Source organism: Podarcis gaigeae (assembly GCF_964106915.1).
Source record: "Podarcis gaigeae genome assembly, chromosome: 10".
NCBI classification, from domain to species: Eukaryota; Metazoa; Chordata; class Lepidosauria; order Squamata; family Lacertidae; genus Podarcis; species Podarcis gaigeae.
The window spans coordinates 33550774-33571660 of NC_139686.1; the positions used below are offsets into that span (position 1 = coordinate 33550774).

The following is a 20887-nucleotide window of genomic DNA, read 5'->3' on the forward strand; positions in this document are numbered from 1 at the left end:
AAAGCAGTGGATTGCACTGTTAATCTGCTGTTGTGTATGTCGTGCATTTGTATTTTCTGATTATTGTGCATTGTTGTGTTTCATTAGTTTTATTGTGTTTGTAAATCTTGTAAGCCACTTTGTGTCCTGTGACAGAAAAGCAGGGTAAAAAAACAAAACAAAACAACAACAGTTGATTCAAGCAGCTTTGTTCCAAGCAGTGTGCACTTATTAGTATTCCACACTTAGAAACAGATGAAAAGCTCATTGTAAAAATCAGAGGATCAAGCCTATTCAATGCCTTGAAGAATATATCTACATGTGAGCATAAAGCACATGCCATGATAGGAGTGTGACTGAAACGAGGCATGGAACTAACAACAGAAATTGGGAATTTCATTATTTTGCCCATTAAAGATGCATTGTTTCCAAGTAACTGTGACTTCGTCCCAGGTATGGATTATTTTACATTTGCTGGTTGATACAGATAGGGTGGACTCTAACTGATGGCCGCCTAATAATAATAATAATAATAATAATAGACAAAAGTACAAAGATTCACAAAATGTTTGGGGATATGCGTACCCCTGCATACCCCCAGAAAAAAGCACTGGGTGTATGTTCTCTGTTTGCATCACATTCATCTTGCTATTAAAGGGAGGTAAAACTTACACGGCTGCTATACCCCAGTGTTGTCCTGCCTCTTCTCCTGCAGAGACAAAGAGAGGCAGCGCCACCAAGGAAATGGTTGGGGCAATTGTCAAAGGGCCAATGAACCTCAACAGAAATCCAATGAGACCAGAAAAACCAATAAAGATTTGGAAGCAGGAAGCTACCATGATTGCACCCTGCAACTGAAACAGAGAAAGAAAAAGTAAACATTTCACAAATAAACTTCTGCAAGCTTTGTCCTTCAATATGCTTGGTTATTGCATCTTTAATAATACTTCCAACCAGTTTTCCCAGGACAGGTGTTAAGCTAACTGACTTGTAATTTTCAGGACTGCTCCCTTTCCAATCTTTTTTAAAAAATGATGTTGCATTGCTACTTTCCAGTCCTCAAGTACAGAGACTGATCTGAGACACAAGTTACATATAGTAGAGGATCAGCAATTGCACATTTCTGTTCTTTGATAGTTCTCAGGTGGATGTTATCTGAACCCAGCAATTTGTCAGGTTTTAATCAGTGTATTAGGCCTATAACTTCATCTCTCACCACCACTATCTGCTTCAGTTCCTCAAATTCCCCTCCTGCAAAAGTTAGTTTTAGATTATCTTCCTCCTGCCTTCATGGTTGGAGGCAGTGATGCTGCTAAATACCAGTTGCTGGAGGATTCTGTGGGCATCTGGGAAGCCACTGTGAGAAGAGGATGCTGGAATAGATGGACCATTGGCCTGATCCAGCAGGCTCTTCTTATGTTCTTACTTTCCATTGGTTTTATTTTAATGTAGACTCTTTCCCTGCACATCAGCTTTTAATAGTGACATTAAAATTTCTACCATAACAAAATGTTTACATATTTAAGCTGCCATCTTTGTTAGTTTTAGATATGTGAGACATAATCATGTCATCAACATCTCCCATGGTACTGTAGACTTTAATTATTACTGGAGAACAGGGAAATCTCCAGGTTTTGGAGGGCCCTTGGGCAAGATACCCTTCATGCATGCCCAACTCAATGAATCTACCTCCTCACTGCAGCAAGTCCTGCTAGGATGTGGACCACTGGCAGATGCCAACCATGCTGACCTTTGGCACTGGCCCTGTTGGAAGACCATGGAAAGGAACTATGGGGAATAGAAACCACGCTGGTCCTCTAACATATGGACCCAGTCAAAGAGCAAGTAAAGTATAATCTCCCTGTGGCTGATCAAGAGAAGATTTGAAAGCAAAAGTGAAATCACCCTCTCCATAGCTATTGGAGAAGCTACATAAACTTGTAGGATATCCTACTATTCAGAACCAAACTTCAAGATATTCCCCCACATATATATGGAATGCCCAGTGGGTTACCTCTCGCATTCGTTTTTGCCAGGTCTCAACAAAGTCTGGAGAAGAAGTATCCAATGAGCTGGAATTTTGGGTCCACTCTGGGCACTTCCATTGGGGGAGAGAGAGCATAGCCAGCGTTGGAGTTAAGAAGGCAAAAGTCCCTCCTTGCAGGATAGGTAGCCTGTGTTCGGGATTGGAGGTAAGAATGGCACTGATGAGTGGGTTGCACTTTGTAGGTTTTTTGTACATAAAACAGACTAAACAACAATGCAAATACAAATACACAGAGAAAACATTTGAAGAGCTTTATCTAACTCTGCTGTCATAGAAATGGAAGAGGCTTGTCAATATGGTCTTTGCAGGCACCGGTGTGCCTGCCTGTATTGCCAGTGGCGCCTTGTAAATGATTCAGTATAAATATTCATAATGGACCAAAGACGGTTTCATCTTCTTGTTCAGCTAATGCCTGTCCTAGCTCAGCCTGTTGTATATTGAACAGGCCTACATTTCTTTGGGCACCCACTCTTTCTTCCTTTCTGAGCAGAAAGGAGGTGCAAAGAAAGAGTGCAGCAATGGCTGATATAGGAACCTTTTATCCATTGATTGAGGGGAGGGCTGATGGGGTGGCACACATGTGCCATTTTGTAGCCCTTTCTATTTTTATATGTGGCAGTCATTTTGCATTGTGCCATGTCCCCTATGGGTGCCATTTTGTGTTATGCCACACATCCCTCAGCAGCCATTTTGTGACTGGAATCCGCTGCACTCTCTCAAAATTCCTGCTGTGCCCACAGATCCAAAGCAGTTCTCAAATAGATCATTGGCTCTCATCCAGTGTGTTGACCTTACCTAAGGAAGATCACACCAGCAAACACCACAGTTGTCTACTAGAGAGAAACTGAGAAAGGGAAGGAGAAAGAGACGAATGAATGAATGAGGAGCAGGAAAAGAAGGCCAGATTTCCATAGTAGTCAAGAAAAACATAGAAAGGCTGTACTGTAAAGAAAAATATGATGCAAGGTGGAAGAAAGTGGGGTCCATAAGGACTCCAGCCTAGATGACAACAACAAGAAATATGCAATCCATGAGCTCTTCAGAAGAGGGTGCTCCTGCTCTACCTGCTCCTCAGGACATTCCTTTGCTGCTCAGTTCCTACATATTGCATTGAAACCAATAGGATCATATTTGTATTGAAACAAACAGGATCAATGCCCTAACAAAAAACATCAATGCAACAGAAAAGTGGGGTGGGAGGGAATATACATTATCACATAAAAAAAAATTGCAACACAAACAGGTGCCACAAAGTACTCCTGCAGATAGCAATGGCTGCAATTATACCTGCAGGCTCCCCTTATGCCCCGCCCTATAGGTGGCCTTGGAGTTTGCAGACAGGCTGCAGGTACTTACACTTGCTTATGTCAGGGTAAACTCCGGTATGAGGGGCAGATTACATGTTACCCAAGAACAGCCATGTGCAGTGAAGCCTTGGCAGTCAGTTCTGCCATTTAAAGCACCCTTAGTGGGAAGGCCATTTGCACAGTGTTTAAGCCATGGGTAGGCAAACTAAGGCCCGGGGGCTGGATCCAGCCCAATCACCTTCTAAATCGGGCCCACAGACGGTTCTGGAATCAGCATGTTTTTACATGAGTAGAATGTGTCCTTTTATTTAAAATGCATCTCTGGGTTATTTGTGGGGCATAGGAATTTGTTCATTTTTTCTTCAAAATATAGTCCGGCCCCCCACAAGGTCTGAGGGACAGTGGACCGGCCCCCTGCTGAAAAAGTTTGCTGACCCCTGGGCTTAAGCTTTCACTTACCAGTGGCTTTCCCCTAAAAAAATTCCCCTTTCACCCGTATCACCCTTCATCTCAAACACATACATATAGTGTGTCCAGGGCTGCAAAAGCAGCTGAGGAAGGAAGTTTCAGAAGAAAAAGTGATGATTAGCAAACAAAGGACCAAGCATTCCCTTCCTTCTTCTATGCAAATGCCAATTCCTTGGAAACCAAGGTAGAAAACTGGTTCCATGCTTTTCTCTTTCTTCCGGATCTTTAGTATGGCAAGAACAGGAGTCTTCCTGTATTAGCCACTTACAGCATGGTAACTTGTACAGCTGATTGCTGTTGCTCTTTATCCACTGGTCTCCCTTCAAGACAGTGTCATGGGAATTGTAGATATCATAAAATTAAACATTGGAAATGTGTGTGAGGAGGGCTGGGCAAGTGAAGGTTGGAATGTGACGGCCGTGACTGCAGGGAAATCATGAGAGAAGGCCGGAACGACATGTACCACAGGAGCTATTGCTCCTATTTACCGTTAAGGGCAAAGGAAGAAAGGAAAGATAAGAAGGTTGCTATGCCGTGTGATTAAACAAGTAGAAGGAAGTACTGTCATATATGGCCATCACTGCTGCTTTGCCTCCCTCTGCTTAGAAGTGTATAAATGATTGTGCTTTTTTCATGTTGGTGCATAGCTGTCAACTTACAGATTTGAAAATAAGGGACCAGCAGCCAAAATAAGGGATTTTAGTCAACCAGCTCCCGAGCCAAAGGCAGAATGCCCAGCAGCCAAACGAAGCCTCATGTGGTGGTTCCCACAGCACAGCAAACCGGCAAAGGGGGTGCAGCAAGGAAACCACCATCACCTCTCCGCTGAGAAGCGCTGATTTGATCGGCACAAGCCATGCAAGCTCTACCCCAGTCCTTCTTAGACTCCTTATTGGGTGAGCAACGCAGCTAAGCAACACAGTTGGAGCCTCCCTCCTCCCTGGCCGGCAGAGGAGCTGCTTCCTTTGAAACCCGGGAAATTTAAGGGACATCATCAATAAGGGACAGCAGCTGGACACGGCGCTGGGATAAGGGACTTTCCTGCCAAATAAGGGACGGTTGACAGCTATGTGGTGGTGGTGCCACCCATCAACTACTTGCTGGTTGAGGTTTTGCCGTGCTGTCTTTGCGACACTTAAATAAAACGTCTTGTTAACTGACACAATTGGAGCCTGGATTTTACTGGCCTACATAGTATTGAACTCCAATATTTCCCCAACAGCAGCACTTTTGACAGGGAGTTATCACATTTTCCCGCTGCTAGTCACAAGCCAATATATTTTGTTTTGGGGGAACAATGATTCGTTTCCCCAAGTATAGCATGAAACAGGGCTACACAGGTGTCATAAGCTGCTCCCTCTCACACCTTCCTCTATTTTGGTTTCTCAATCGTTGCAGTGGTTCGCTGGCTATGCTTTTAACCTAGGAACAGTTCAAGAGCTTGTGCAAAGAATGGAGGCAGAGATCTGTGGTATCCAAAGTTTTGGCGATTTCTTGCCTTTCCTTAGACCCAGCATTAACCTCACTAGTAAATTTGAATTATAAGACTATAAAGTATTTTGGCCCCCGTGTTTGCATAGGTGTGCAGGGACAGTAATAACTCGTCCCCAGTGCAGCCAGTATTTGGGATGTTGCAAAGAAATCCCATCCAAAAAGTACATCCTCCACTTTGTAGGAGAAGCTAAGACCAAGGCAAACATGGTGACTCTAAGCATGACCAGATTTTTCAAGACAATCCTTTATCATCACCTTCCATATTTACATTGCCTTTTCCTGCACATCCAGCAATGCAGAAACACATTAACTAAATAGACATGCCTTCTTCTCCTTCATCTTAATTGTCATTTACCACTGTTTCACTGCTCTATGAGGTAAGTTATTTAATATTTGCCATCCTGGGAGTGCCTGTGGGCTTTTCCACAACGACATCGCAACTGAAATAAGCCTCGGCAAAGTATATAAAGGAGTGTTACTGCACTGTATGTACCCAAGACTTCAAAGGCGTTTTAATATTTTATTTTATGAGCCACAGCTCACTAATTTCTTCTGGAAATAGTAACAGGCATATTGCTACCTGAGGCATTCATTACATCCATTATGCCCCTGAGCTCCCTGTATCAGAGAGTTACTTGCACAGATCAGAGGTTACATCAGAGGCATTCCTAGAGGTGATCTGGGTGTGGAGGAAACAGATTCCTTAAAAGCTCCTGTTTCATTGGTAACCTTCCATTATATTGAAAGATATCATTATTATGTCTAAAAAATGTCAGTGGGCTAAGACAACTGAAGCCAACAGGAAGGCGCCTTGCTTTGTGTGTTTTAGAGCTGTAAATCATGGCTTCAGAACCTTCTGGAACTGGGAGTTCTTTCTTCTTTAATTACAACAAATGCCAATATGTGGCGTAACTTAGCTTAGCCATCAAGTTCACTGGCTGACCATTTCCTAGCTTAACCTACCTTACAAGTTTAAAATGAGTAACCACTGTGTGGAACTACCAATCTCAGCTCCTTGGAGAAAGGCCAGGATATAAATACAATTTTTTTAAAAAAATAAACAATAAAATCCCTATTGAAATGAAGAGCTTTAGACCAGGTCGAAGTGACCTTGCAGTATTGGCGATATTTACTGTGCCTAAATCAGAGACGGTGAACTTGTGGTCCTCCAGACATTGTCAGATTACAACTCCTATCATCCCTGATGGAACCCAACATCATCTGGAGGGCAACAGGTCCCCCATCCCTGACCTTAATTCTAATTTAAAAGGTTTCTACTTGGCTGTCTAGTGAACTGTCTAGTTTTCCAATGAAGTGAGCCATCAGTGTTAGGCCTGCCAAAGAAAGAGCTCATAAATCTAGAGAGGATAATCTCCCTACCCTACCTACTATATCAGTGCTGACAGCAGCAGCAGCAGCCTCTGCTTGAGGGTGGGTAGAACCATCTGGACTGAGCTGACTTCATCCCTGAATAATCTTCATCCCTGACTGATCCACAAGTCTTCAAGGGCTATGATGCCACAGTGCCTGGAGAGTAGTATTCTCCAACTTGGTGGCGTCCAGATATTTTGGACCTCCATCAGCCCCAGCCATCATCTAGAAAGCTTGGGAAACGATGTTTCCCAGGTTGGGAAACGATGTCAAGTGATTTGTTAGAAGGCAAGAAGGGACGCAGGTGGCGCTGTGGGTTAAAGCCTCAGCGCCTAGGACTTGCCGATCGAAAGGTCGGCGGTTCGAATCCCTGCGGCGGGGTGCGCTCCCGCTGCTCGGTCCCAGCGCCTGCCAACCTAGCAGTTCGAAAGCACCTCCGGGTGCAAGTAGATAAATAGGGACCGCTTACCAGCGGGAAGGTAAACGGCGTTTCCGTGTGCGGCTCTGGCTCACCAGAGCAGCGATGTCACGCTGGCCACGTGACCCGGAAGTGTCTCCGGACAGCGCTGGCTCCTGGCCTCTTAAGTGAGATGGGCGCACAACCCCAGAGTCTGTCAAGACTGGCCCGTACGGGCAGGGGTACCTTTACCTTTACCTTTAAGAAGGGACAGATCTATTTGCCTCCAGATCTTATCAGTACTCACAGTGCAGCTCCTGCTGGAACTGAAGGCAGCCGCTTTATACAGAGTCAGACCAATTAATTATCTAGGTCTGTATTGTCTACACGCTGACATGCGGCAGCTCTCCGGGGTTTCAGACAGGGCTTTCTCCAGCCCTACCTGGAAATGTCCAGGATTGAAACGGTGGCCTTACCAATCCAAAGCATGAGCTACCCAATGAACTGTGGCCCTTCATCCAGTTGCTCCTTTGTCCCAGTGATATGACAACACAGTGATATGGCAACACAGCTTTTAGGACAGTACTCGCAGTACTGCTCTATTATTATTATTATTATTATTATTATTATTATTATTATTATTTAAAAGTAGGAGCCACCTGTAAACTTACCTCAACCTTTTGGGACCAACTCATATAGCGGGAGTAAACAATGTGGTGCAGATGTTACACTACAACTCCCATAATTCCTGACAATTGGTCATGTTTGCTGAGACTGATGGGAATTTGAGTCCAACAACACTACGTGGGGCTACCCTTGGGTCTGGTTCAGAGGCTCAAGCAATATGCTGCAGATGGAGAGTTGACGAGGCTAAAAATATTTTTACTGGCTGCCCATACACTACTGGACTGGGTTGGTAGTTCTTTATTAATTTGCAAGGCTCTTAACAGCTTGGGTGCAGGATACCTCAGGGACCATGTGATCAGTTAAACACATTTTGAACCCCAAAATGTTCTGTGGACCCTAACATGCAAAAACTTGCAAAGGCTTTAAGAGAGCACTCTGAGCCTCCTGAAGGTGGAGGCTGCTTCAAAGACTGCTTCTGAACAGTGCTCTTTGAAGCAGCCCCTCCCTCCCATTCAGTGGCATAGCGTGGGTTGTCAGCACCCGGGGCAAGGCAAGTAATTTGTGCCCCCTAACCCGTGGATTTGCGCCCCCTAACCCTAACCCCCAGATGTTGCGCCCGGTGCGGCCGACCCCCCCTGCACCCCCTACGCTACGCCACTGCTCCCATTTGTGCCTCTGGAGGCTCAAACAGAACTGAAAGAGCATCTCTTAAAGCCTTTGCACATGGGGGTTCACATTTTTTTAAAAAATTGGGGTTAAAAGGGGGGTCCTCATCCTCAAAAAGGTTGGGGAATGCTGTCTTAGGAGATTCAACTCAGCAGCTCTCAAAGCTATTTGCCCAACCTCTGCCGAATCAAAAGAGCAATTGTGAAGTTGCAGGAGTGCAGGGCGGGGGGGGGGGGGTGAACTCTGAAGTAGACTCTGAACAAAGATTATCTGTGCCCTGTGCTGAGAGTTTGTTTTTGAGAAAAGAAACACCGTGTCTTTGAATAATGGTTTGTTTTGCTTCTTCTCCTGCTGGCTGGCTTAGAAGAACAAAGGCACATACAAAACGGCGCATGGCCATTCTTTCAAGAGAGTCTCATGATAGTCTGGAAAGGCTGCTCATATGAACCCTTGTCAAAGCTGGACCCTGGAACTGCTTCATTTCACGAAGCTGATCTGCACTATAGAGCTCCGTGTCAAATTTTGTTTCTTTTCATGACTCAGCAGTAATCCCTGCAAACTTCCTATGCAACACAAGCTTCCTTTTCCCAGGACTGTAGGATCGGGGTCATTATCCTCCACCACCCCCTGCAAAAAATAGTGTTGAATTTGCACAGCTGCACCCCAACATCCCAGTAAGGATTAATGTACACATCACATGACAACAGCATCTGCCAGAGGCACACTGGTCCTTCTCATAACAAATTCATAACAAGAGAATATAGATAGATAGACTTCTTTAGAAGTTTGTAACCATCTTGGTTTTCAGGGAGCCACAGCTGATTGAAATCTACACTTTGCTTGAGCTACACAGCTGTTTTAAGGATATGTATATTTGTACTTGTTGCAAGAAACAGTGGTGCATGTACAGCAAATATGATTGCTGCATAAAGGGTATGAATTGGCACTTGTCTCCCCCGCCCCTAGTCAGTGCCAGGGGAGGAAAACGACTCATAATGAAGGAAGAGGGGTACGACAATAATGTAGAAGAGACATTGAAAAAACTTTTGTCTGTTCTAACTGTGGGAAAGTTCATGTGTCAGTTCTATTTAAATACATACTGCCTGTGTTAACTTGTTCAGGGTTTAACTCAGGGGTCGGCAACCTAAGGCCCATGGGCCACAAGTGGCCTATGTGGGTCATTTAACCGGCCCACAAGCCACCCCCGAACCGAGCCGGCCACTCGGCGAGTCCCCGCGCACTGCACTAAACTGGTGCAGCGCAGCACGGAGACTCACGTCTGCAGCACCAGAAATCGTGTCTGCACAGACGCCGGAAATTGCATCTGCACAGACGCCAGAAACTGCGGGCATGCGTGCTCGCGATCTGGCCCACGGAGGGATCTCCACTGGAGTGAATCAGCCCAGGTGAGGTAAATCTTGCCAACCCCTTGTTTAACTTCTCCCGCATAATGAAAGAAAAAGAAGAAAATGTAGCATACAGGGGTACCAACTATAGAGGGCTCTGAGTGCCTGAGCACCCAGAATTTTTTTGTTGTGGGTGCTTAGCACCCACACCACAGGGCCCCCATGCAACTTCTGAGGTATCACAAGGCCTTTCTGAGGTCTTGTGAGGTCTCAGAACCTGATTTTTGGTGCCACCAGAAGTCAGGTTACAAGACTGGGGGCCCTGCATAACATCATGACATCATGTACACTGATCACCCATAACCTGGGGCCCTGGTAGCGTATAAAGCCAGCCACCATTGTCAGGGTGTTAATAGTGGCACAGAAGCTAGAACATATTATGCCACACACTAGTCTTGCTGCACATGTAAGAGGCAAAATTGTTTCCCTAACTATACAACCAAGCTTTTTCTTTTCAATCCTAACCCATTTTAGTATTTGCATCAGGAGCAAGCAATGTTCCAAAATTCCATAGCATCTGTCCAAACTGGGTTTAGAGAGAGAAGTACTTCCTGGAAAAATTCTCACCTGTGTATTCCACCCAATACATTTATTTCTTTAGCAAAATAATTCATATCCTGCCTTCCTACTTTGCAGCAGAGTAGTGCCCAAGGCAGCTAACGGTCAAAGAATAAAATAATCACCAACAATTAAAGAGCTAAAAACAGAAATAGCATGGCCGATAATTAAACATCACAGTCAGCTTAAAACATCAAGGCAAATAAAACATTTCACAGACATTAGGCAAGCCTTTATGGGATCAGAGATCTAATTATGTCTTCTTATGGGGAGAATACAAGTACCAGAAATGGGAGGTGACTAAAGAACCTACACACCGTCAATACCATCCAGCTTGCTTACAAGATCATCTGCAAATGATTCCAATGTTCCTTAAGGTTGGTGATACAGCTCTTAATGATTGCTAGAAAGATGAAAGCATGCTGCTTCCACAATGCAACACTCAGCAGCACTGCATGAATTAAGAACAAGATTCCACACATTCTCAGAAGATGTCAGCTAGTGAGCAATTTCCTGGTTTCTTTATATCAATGCCCCCACACACAAAAATGGAACACAGTCTCTGAAGATTTTGGAAACAGATAACATTCCACAAAATCTAACTCCAGAATTTTATAGTTAACTATAGAGAAGAAATTTTTTTATTTTTGTACAAAACCAACTTACATTTTACTATCTGTATATACAGGGGCGGGGAACCAAATCTGACCAGTGGACTGGTTCAAGGCCTCGCCCACCCCTGCAGGCCACTTTGACAAGTGGAAGAGAACACCCACCTGTCAGCCAACAGACATTGATGTGACAATGTTAGAAGAGGGCCCCCCCCCACGCCCTGACAGCATCAGATAGCTGATTGACGCCAACAGTGAACTTTACTTGGTCTGCTTACAGACAAAGTGTGGATTTAAACCACAACTGTGCATGAACATTTTTCTTCTAAAATGTCCATTTGCAGGTGTGGTTTGAATCTAAACTGTACCTGCAAACAGACAACATTAAAGGGACTTGCTGTCAGTTAGTGAGCTCTATGTACCAAATAGCAATTGAGAACACATTCTGAGCCCCCATTTGTTCCTTTATAGCTGCATTTTTGCATGCCCCACACCTGATGTTTCATATACCATCAGCATGGTTTGGGGAAAAACAACCTCACAGGCCAAATTAATAGGTCTGTCAGCTGGAGGCTCCCCACTGCGGCTTTTAAAAAAAGATTCCTGGTTCCTAAATCATTTTGCTTCACTTATTTCAAAAGGAAGTCGCTAAAACCAGTTTGTAAGACTATATTGTTCCATTGCGCAAACATGAAAGGAGGGACACGCAATATTTGCACACTAATATGCATTCTCCACTTTTATCTTATCCTCTGCTTCCTAGGATCCTGATCCAGCTCACTGAAATTAGAAGATGCTGCTGAGTTTATTATGCTTTAAGTGAGGTTTTCCAGTCAAACTGTTAAAAAAATTCTCTTTCTTAGTGAGCTGTTAGTAGTTTAACTAATAATACACTGCATTCATCTCAGCCACATGCAAATGTAATGTAATGTTGCACTCCCAGAGGTACATGCCTACCTGACTCCAAAGATGACTTGAAGAAGGGTGCAGATTCCCGAGACAAAGAAGATGGTGCTGATCAGGTGACTCTGTGTAAGGGTATCATGCTCCAAGCAAAGAGATTTGGACAGGATGAGAGGGATAGCAACAAGACCTCCAAGAGCAGTGAGGTAGTGCTAAGAACCAGAGAGAGAGAGAGAGAGAAAAGAGTTAAGAGAAAGAGCGTTGTGTATAATAGCGGAGAAGACAGGGCCTTTTTTGTGGTGGTACCCAGAATACAGAACTCCCTCCCTCCCAAGAGAGGTGAAGTTGGCTCCCACTCTTTGAAGCTTCTGCTCCCATTACTTTAATGTAGCTGGACGTCTATACTTTCCAGCTTTAAGAATGTGTGGGGTAGGTAAGGGTGGGGCTTCAAAAGAACAATTGGATACTCAAAGTGAGCTCCCAATTGTTTGGGAGCAAGGCATTCCCAACACTCCATGCTATGCTCCAAAGTCCCAACAATCAAGGCTTCAAACCACAGCATCAGTTGACGTCAAAGTGACATCAGGTGACTGACAGGTCAAGCCTCTGTCAAATTTGGACAGCAGGAGTAGAGAGATAAGGATCTGGCCTGTTGGCCAGAAAAGGTTCCTTTTCTCCAATGTAAGCAATACTGTATTGCTTCAGACTGCAGGTAGGGCTCAGATTGACTGAATGCTCTTTCACACACAAGAATCCACCCAAAATTGATCTATTGGAGAATAGGTAAATTGGATTCATTTTCCATATGTATTAGTTTTCTACATAGTGTTCTTTTCAAGTCTGGTTCTGAGAATTTAGGCTATAAACTGCTTTGCGGGAACAACAAAATATTCTGGCTCTGCAGCAGCAGAGTAAGGATTTTTTTAAATCTTTCCTCTCCCCCTCCCCTTACCATGATCTGTCCCCAAAACCACTAATGAACACAGAGGAGAGGAACACAGGTTCTTGCATTGTAACTGTCTTCCCCTCACTCCTTGCCCCAAGCTAGTGACAACTTTTGAGGATTAAATTGGGGAAAATCTTTAAAACACCTTCCCTCACCAAAATAGCTCCTGTACAAATAGCCTCCCTCCTCCAACAAACAAACAAAAGAATGGTTGATATTCCTGTTGCTCATCTCACATGTAATAGCTTATACCTTAGCCCTGAGTTTCATTGACATAATGCCCCTATCACTAAATCAATATCTGAGCATTACCTCAAGGCTGCCCGCTACAGACTTTTAAAAAACTCCACTAATAGGATTATACATATTTATTACAAAATGATTTTTGAACCGATGAGAATGAGGAAGCTGCTTCATGTATCAAACTGCCTGAGAAAGTTCTCTCAGTACACCTGTTGACCTCTAGTTTTAAAGAGCAGGCAAGTCTGCACCTAAGACAGCTGAGGGAATTACAAAAGTCTCACAAAGCTAAAGCTGTGTGGAAAAGGAAAGGCTGAACTAGGGTTGTCAGAACCATTGTGGGGTGTTGTGCAATAGAGCCCTGGGCAGACTTGGGTGACTGAAATCCCCATTCAGTCATAAAGCTGGACCTGTAGTGCTGGCTCCATGTTTTATGGGGCCCTTGAGCAAGATACCTGTCATGGGCATCTCTCTTCCCTTCAGTCATTCCCTTGGTCTGCCTCTGGGCCCAGTTCCAACCAGTAGCCAACACTGATTCCTAGCACTCTCCCTCTGGGCCAGAGGGTAAAGAAAAGGGAGCAACAACAGGACCAGGGGCTGTGCTGAGATAGGTTTCCGGTAGGTTGGAGCTTTCTCTGAGGGAAATTGGAAAAAAATGGCACTGCCTGCTATACATCTGAATTTTGCCAGACATTTAGCCAATTTCTGCCCAGACACTGCTTGCGGTTGCAATATTCCGGATATGTCCAGTAAATTCCGGACGTGTGGCAACCCTGTGATATGAGCCTTGGCAAACACAACATTATAATAATTTATAATAATAATAATTTATTATTTATTCCCCGCCCATCTGGCTGGGCTTCCCCAGCCACCATTACCAACCCCCTGATACCAATTCTAGTGATCTGAGTAGCCACCAGTCTCTCTCTCTCTCTCTCTCTCTCTCTCTCTCTCTCTCTCTCTCTCTCTCACAGACTCACTTGCCTCACAGGGTTGTTGTAAGAATAAATTGAATTACCCCCAAATATGTAATCCTGAATTCTTTGGAGGGATATAATTCTCCCTTGAGAGACATAATCACCCCCATATATACACCACCCAGAGCATTTTTGCTACAATATAATCAAGCACATGTTGTGTCTCCTTTGCCTATTTATCACATACTGGCTGACTTTAAATCTGTTATAATTTATTATTAACCTCAGCCATTGTTTTGTTCAACTGGTCACACAAGACCCTCCACCTAACTTTTCCTTCCAATCCTCACCTGAATTCCCAAGAAGATGCAGAGGTACCAAGGGGGGATATCTGTGACGGTGTAAGCGAGACGGCTGGAGTCTTTGCCTTTCTGCCTTTCTTCGCACTCGGGAACCGTGGCACCAGCTTCAGGGAAGTTGCAGTAATGCCCTCCATCATCGGTCTGCAGGAACCAAGGGAGAACATTTCAGTTAGGGCTTGAACCCGAGGGCACCAGCATTTGCTTCTCTGAAATGTGTTTTACAAAGTTACTGGCCCCTCTTTGGGGCCTCTGGGTGCCTATCTTGCTACCTGTCTCAATATGGATGGGTTGGAATGGAATGGACTTGGACTGGCAGGAGAAAATGCCAGAATACGCAGTTAGCAAAAATGACAGGGAGAATTAGAGATGATACAGAACAAAGATTTAATAGAGAATGGGACACTTACAGAGGATACCTAAAAGAGCATTGTAAACATCTAAATTCTTTGGCAGGTCTTGATTAATCCTTGCATGACAGTAGGAAACTTTACACAACCAAGACAATAGAGACAATTTATGAGAGACAATGGAAAGTGTGCAGTCGGAAAAAAGCAACTCAGGAACGATGTTGGGGTGATCGGAAGTCATAATGGAATCTGTTATGTATGAATCTATTTTTTTTCTTTTTGTAATATGTATTGACCTTGGATTGTTTGTGTCGATTGTTGTTGTTTTTGCAAAATTAATAAAGTATTAAAAAATGTGGATGGGTTGGGAAGGGGGAAAACAAAGTTATCTGTGAATCTATTTCAATTGTAAATCTTCAGAGCTGCCCCTGTATTTTCTAATCTGTTCCTTCTTAAACAAGCTCACTCCAGTTTCATTCAGAAAAGTTACTGGCTTTCCTTTTAAAAAAAGACAATAATACACTACAAATGTTTCATTTACACTGCTCTTTCTCTGCAGCATGGTTTGTCACATGTATCACATGCATCATAAATAGGAAAGACATAATGAGGTTGAGCTGATTTCACTCTAGCTAAAGAGGACAACTTTTTATTTCTCACGTAACTATGTCAGTCATGGGGGAGAGAGGAGGGAGGAGACTTGGAAGCAGCAATGACACACAACGTAAAGAGAATAAGAGGCAAGTAATAAAATCTGGGACGCAGGTGGCGCTGTGGGTTAAAGCCTCAGCGCCTAGGACTTGCCGATTGAAAGGTCGGCGGTTCGAATCCCTGCGGCGGGGTGCGCTCCCGTCGTTCGGTCCCAGCGCCTGCCAACCTAGCAGTTCGAAAGCACCTTCGGGTGCAAGTAGATAAATAGGGACCGCTTACCAGCGGGAAGGTAAACGGCGTTTCCGTGTGCAGCTCTGGCTCGCCAGATGCAGCTTTGTCACGCTGGCCACGTGACCCAGAAGTGTCTCCGGACAGCGCTGGCCCCTGGCCTCTTAAGTGAGATGGGCGCACAACCCCAGAGTCTGTCAAGACTGGCCCGTACGGGCAGGGGTACGTTTACCTTTACCTTTAATAAAATCTGCAGCAGATTTGAAAGCTAGAACGAGCTTGGACATTGGCCTAGTTATCCCTCTCAAGTTTGTTATCATCAGGCTCCCTTTTTGAGGAAGAGAGAAGCTTAGCAATCTGTTCCACTTAGTTGTTATGAGGGGGAAAAGAAAGACCATTGAGAATTCCATTTGCTGAAGGTGGTCCAGAAACACACCATCTAATAGGAAACTCAGGTGCTGAGTGCAGGTAGCTATGTAACCAAAATTGGGTCACTGAGAAAATAAGGCAGTAGAAATTCCAAGATTTGCAGAAGTACAAGAAATGCTTCTGGGCAGAAGGGATGACTAAGGTGGCAAAAAGAGAGAGGACCCAACAGACATGTGGAAACTGGTCATTTTAAGTGGCCAATAAAATGCTGAGTATCAGTCATTAGAGTGGGGAGGGAAAGAAGAAAAACAGGAGGAAATATTACAAGCATCTGAGATGGGGGCAATGCTGTCTGGAACCCCACACAGGAGCACTTAATTTTGTTGCAGTCCCTACTTGCTGATACTAATAGTAAAAATTAATAGTTGTTTTAAATAACCCTATGTACGGACCATCCAAAGAGCCTTAGTAGGGTGTAACAACAACAACAACATTGCTGGTACTATTCATTTATACAACACAAGCTGCGCATTTTCATTCAAACTTCTGCTATGAAATTATTTGCATGTGGCTTGGACTCTTTCCAAATAGCACGAGGACTTGATTTACCAGACTTGCTGATGGCAAAGCAATTTAGCCCTGGAAGTCTAAACAGCAAAGGTATCCTCAAGCACAGAGAACAAAAGAAGAATACTGAATTTCCAGTGGTCCAGCTAGCATGTTGTCTAACCAGTAGTGGCTCTCTAGGGTCTCTGGAACAGATCTTTCTTAGCAGCTGTGATCCTTTAACTAGAGATGGATCCTGGACCCTTTTGCAAGCTCTGCCTGCTGATCCCCTCTTTGAGGCTATATGAAAGCATAACATTTTTCACTGCTGTGCTGCTAGATATTATCTACATTGTTTACAAAGGTAGTCAGGCAGGTGTATTCCTCCTTTAGCCATGTATTTGTGCATGTACACACATTTGTGTTCTTTTTTTTCTCCTAGACGTGCAGTCTAATTCTATGAAAGTTTGCTCAGTTGTAAGCTCCGGAGAATATAATGGAATTACTTCTAAGCATAGGCGTAGCTGGGGGGGGGAGGCAGCTGCCCCCCCAATCAAGTAAAACTATAGAAATACTTAACTAACTGACCAACCACATTGGTTCTGGCCCCCCTAACAAAAGTCATACCCCTCTAACAAAGTACCCCCCCCCACGAAAATCCTGGCTGCGCCCATGCTTCTAAGCAAGCGTTAACAAAATTGCAGCCTCAGAACCCACCTAAGGCATACCATGATGCAGGATAGGAGTGCGTAAACTTTAGGAACGTTCACTATCCTAAAGTTTTTAAAATGCTAACAATATTTCTTTGTTCTAGCCTGTATTAATCTAGAGTAGCAGCAGAAAAGCAAGAGATTATCTTTTTTTAAGCAGAGAAGGAAATGATAGGGAGTGAACTGTCATGTAATAAAAAATAATCCATTCTTCCTCTCTTTTATTTGTCAAATTTAAAGGACTATACAAGTAGCGAATTGTTACAATTTACTCAGAAACAGAAGTGTATTCAACATAGTTCCACCACACATAAGGGGGGAAAAGAGTTTTACAAGAAATAAATACGTTTTGGCAATTATAAACACAGCCTAACATTGCTAAGTCCAGGGGTGTTAACCCATGCCCACCCCTACCCCAGATTCCACTTCCCAGGAGACCTAGCCAGCATGCCCAACGGTCAAGGATGTTGGGTGCTGAAGCCCCAAGTTCCTATCCCCTGGCTTACTCTACCCATTTTTCTCTTTCCCCACTTTTTTATTTTTATTTTCTTGTTGTTTGGTTTTATTCAAGCTCACTATGCAGGCATCTGATTTAAAATACAAATATAGAACTTACTATAAATATGGGGTTGTCTAGTCCATTTGGGTCCTTGTTTGAGGGAGTCATCTCCATTTCAAGGTTTCTTCAGCACCTTCTTCGAAAAAACAAGACAGAAGAGAAGATGAGATTTCCCATAAAACCTTCATGCTTCAAGCTCTGAACAAGCAGCAACAGAGAAGCTGAATGAGCCTGACTTGTAGGAGTCCAAATTCTTTTCCAGGCATTCATGTGAGAATTACTGCAAAGGAATTTCCCTTTTCACTGGCTTGCTGAAATAACTCTCCCTCTCTTTCCACTCAATTACACAGGATGGTTAAGTTTCTAGATCTTTGAGATTGCCCTGCCTGACACACAGGGCAGTGTGTCAGTTTTCATGGGCATCGCAGATAATTCATTAAAATTTACTGAGTGCCCTTCCTAAATTAATGCATATTTTCGTGTTGAGTAACAGATTTGTTTTTTCAGACTGAGCAATATTTAAAAAAACATCCGCAGTTGTTTACCGTGAAACAGAGAAATGAAACTCAAAAACCATACAGATATACCTGTCACCTGAAGAATATAACTATTTGGTAACTTTACATATTATATATATACACGTGTGTGTGTGTGTGTTACACATCACCCCAATCTCCAAGAGGTGATAGACTCCACACTTAAGCAGGATTTGGTTTCTTTGGAATGAAGGTCAGTGAAGATATATGGTTTTATTTACACATAAATATAACCTTAGCATAGGATGAGGAAAGAGGGTCTTGCAGAATTGACACCCCAACAGATCTTGCTCCTTTAGTTCTAGCCTGGACCAAGGCTATTCTTCTCCTATGTAACGGCTAGGTGAGTGGGGTGGAGAAGAGCCCACCCATCTGAGTCTGTGGCACAGAGCAATTTCTTTGCATAGGCTAAATCATGGTACTTGACTAGCTAGCGAAAGCCATTACCTTGACAAAGGAACCAATTCCAGCAAGTCTGCTCTCATACGTTCTATCCCCACAGATACAGGATCCCACAACAAGAAATATACATACATACATACATATATACATGCATGCACACACACACACACACACACACACACACACACATGCATCCATATAGTTTTTAAGCGTTTAATGATAATGAGCCTACCTTGAAGGCTTGATAGTGGGAAGCCAATATACATGTTTTAAATGTTAGATTACGGATCAGTTTTAGAATGCAGTTGGATTCTGATGGCAAGGAAGTAAAAGGTGTAGCAAAAGAGGAGATTACGGATGGGTGTTTGGTCTGTTCCAGCAGGGCTCCCCTCTTATGTTGCTTGGTACTAGAAGGCTCTACCACCCACCCCCCATAACATCCATCTGTTATTAGGAATGTGGGAAGTGTAGCCAATTAGGCAATTAAAAACAACATAGAATTCCACAATGCAATTTTTGGTTAGAACAGTTTGCTTGAGAACATTCCCATCACGATTGGTCACCAATTATTATTTCAGTAATGCAAACCGGGGAAAGGTGAGCTGTCTGACTTATTGCAATAGTTACTCAGAAAACCCTGGCATGCTATCTCAGACTCCGGTTGAGCATGCACAAGAGCTAACCAGCTTAAGAGAGATGCCACTCCTGACACTCATTGTGTTTCATGCTGAAACTTAGCCTTCAGTGACAAATTTTAGTGGTAAGGTAACCATTTTCTTGGTGCATCAAAACAACAAGAAGCAAGGCACTGGAACAATGTGCCCTACTTCCTAAGACACCACATGCTGTTTTCAAGATGGACTGAAAATCTTACTCAGCTATCTCTTTCATACTTCAGAGATTTCAGTCGGGATTATCCAAACACTTTCAATTGTCTCTCTGCAGCTCTGAGGATTGGAAGCTAATCTTCTCCAAGAAAACAAAAGATTCTCAAAGATTCATAGGAAACAGAGTTCCGTACTCAGTAACACAACTTGCTTCATTTTCCTGTGGCCTTGTAGAACCATGGCACATACTCGGTACTGCAGATTCCTCGAGCATTAGGGTCAAAATATTAGGTCTGAATGAAGTTTCAATATTTAGCTAACAATCCAATAGCCAAAGACTGCCAAATAAAATCACGCGGCTATGGTATGCTTGGCCAGCTATACAGTACTGCCACAGGACTGGGGAGAGGAGAGAAGGGGGGCAATATGCAAGGTGGTGGGTGTGGGGTTGCCTTGCTCCTGTCATTATAAACAGGGGTGAGAAACCTCTGACCCATGGGCCAAATTTGGCCTGGCATGGGTTCGATGTAGCCCAGGTAATTTTTGAAAGCCACACCCACCTGCCCCATGCCTGAAAGCAGATATGAGACACGACTATGTTGGCTATGCAACCAATTTCCCCATGGATAATTCGATCACAAAGTCAATCCTTGCAGAAAACAGCTTTGCTGCCATAGCTAATCTGCCAGTGCTTGATAAGCGTCAAACACAGGGATGGCAAAGCCCCTTGTGCTACAACTCCCAAGCAGCCAGCAACCTACTGACAGTTGGGCACTTGGAAAGCACTATGCAAGGACTTTGACAGGTGGGGAGGACAACCACCTGTCAAAGTTGGCCCACGGAGGTGGGGACAAAAGGAAGGATCGGGCCTGCAAAGCCAGGAAAAAATTCCCCACCCCCGGTGATCAATCATGGTTTATTGTAACATCCAATAACAATGTGAAAGACATAGATGATGAGAACTGAATGAAGCAATGGGTATTGCCTAGGGGCAGAAACCCAACAAGAACTGCAATAACTTTGCGCCAGCACTTTTAACCAACCAATTGATAGTAGAACCAGCCAGACAGGTTGCAAAACTCCACCAATGGCTACCTCAGAACATATGCTCCAACCTTTGTTACTGATATTATTTTCTGCCCTGTTTGCGTAAATGAACAGTGTGACAGCTTCTGAAAACCACACAAGCTCATTATCCAGTCTACCAACAGTCTGGACATGCATTAAGATATCATTTCTAGCCTTTCCAGGTTTCTAAAAACTGCATTTTATTGGTTTTCAAATATAACAAGCCTAAAAAGAACTACAGCAGTGTAGATGCTGCTATCTTAATAAAGCAGCTTGCAAGCCTCCTTGGTGTTGACCATTGACAAAACTACTCAAATTAATATTCAAGTAACAAGAGTTCGCCTG

General features: G+C 43.7%; 1 protein-coding gene across 3 annotated transcripts in view; it reads right to left on the bottom strand.

The window, feature by feature from the left end:
* Positions 1–20887, bottom strand: part of LOC310825303 (solute carrier family 23 member 1-like) — a 41723-nt gene that overhangs the window by 12998 nt on the left and 7838 nt on the right. For 2 of the 3 annotated variants that reach the window (XM_083698672.1, XM_083698674.1), the window contains exons 2-6: positions 17767–17845; positions 14288–14440; positions 11889–12046; positions 1994–2153; positions 652–833 (exon numbers count right to left, since the gene is read on the bottom strand). In XM_083698672.1, the coding sequence (XP_083554798.1) occupies positions 652–833; positions 1994–2153; positions 11889–12046; positions 14288–14440; positions 17767–17823 (710 nt within the window). In that variant the 5' untranslated portion in view covers positions 17824–17845. The remainder of the gene's footprint in view (positions 1–651; positions 834–1993; positions 2154–11888; positions 12047–14287; positions 14441–17766; positions 17846–20887) is intronic. The other variant, XM_083698673.1, reaches the window with a different exon arrangement.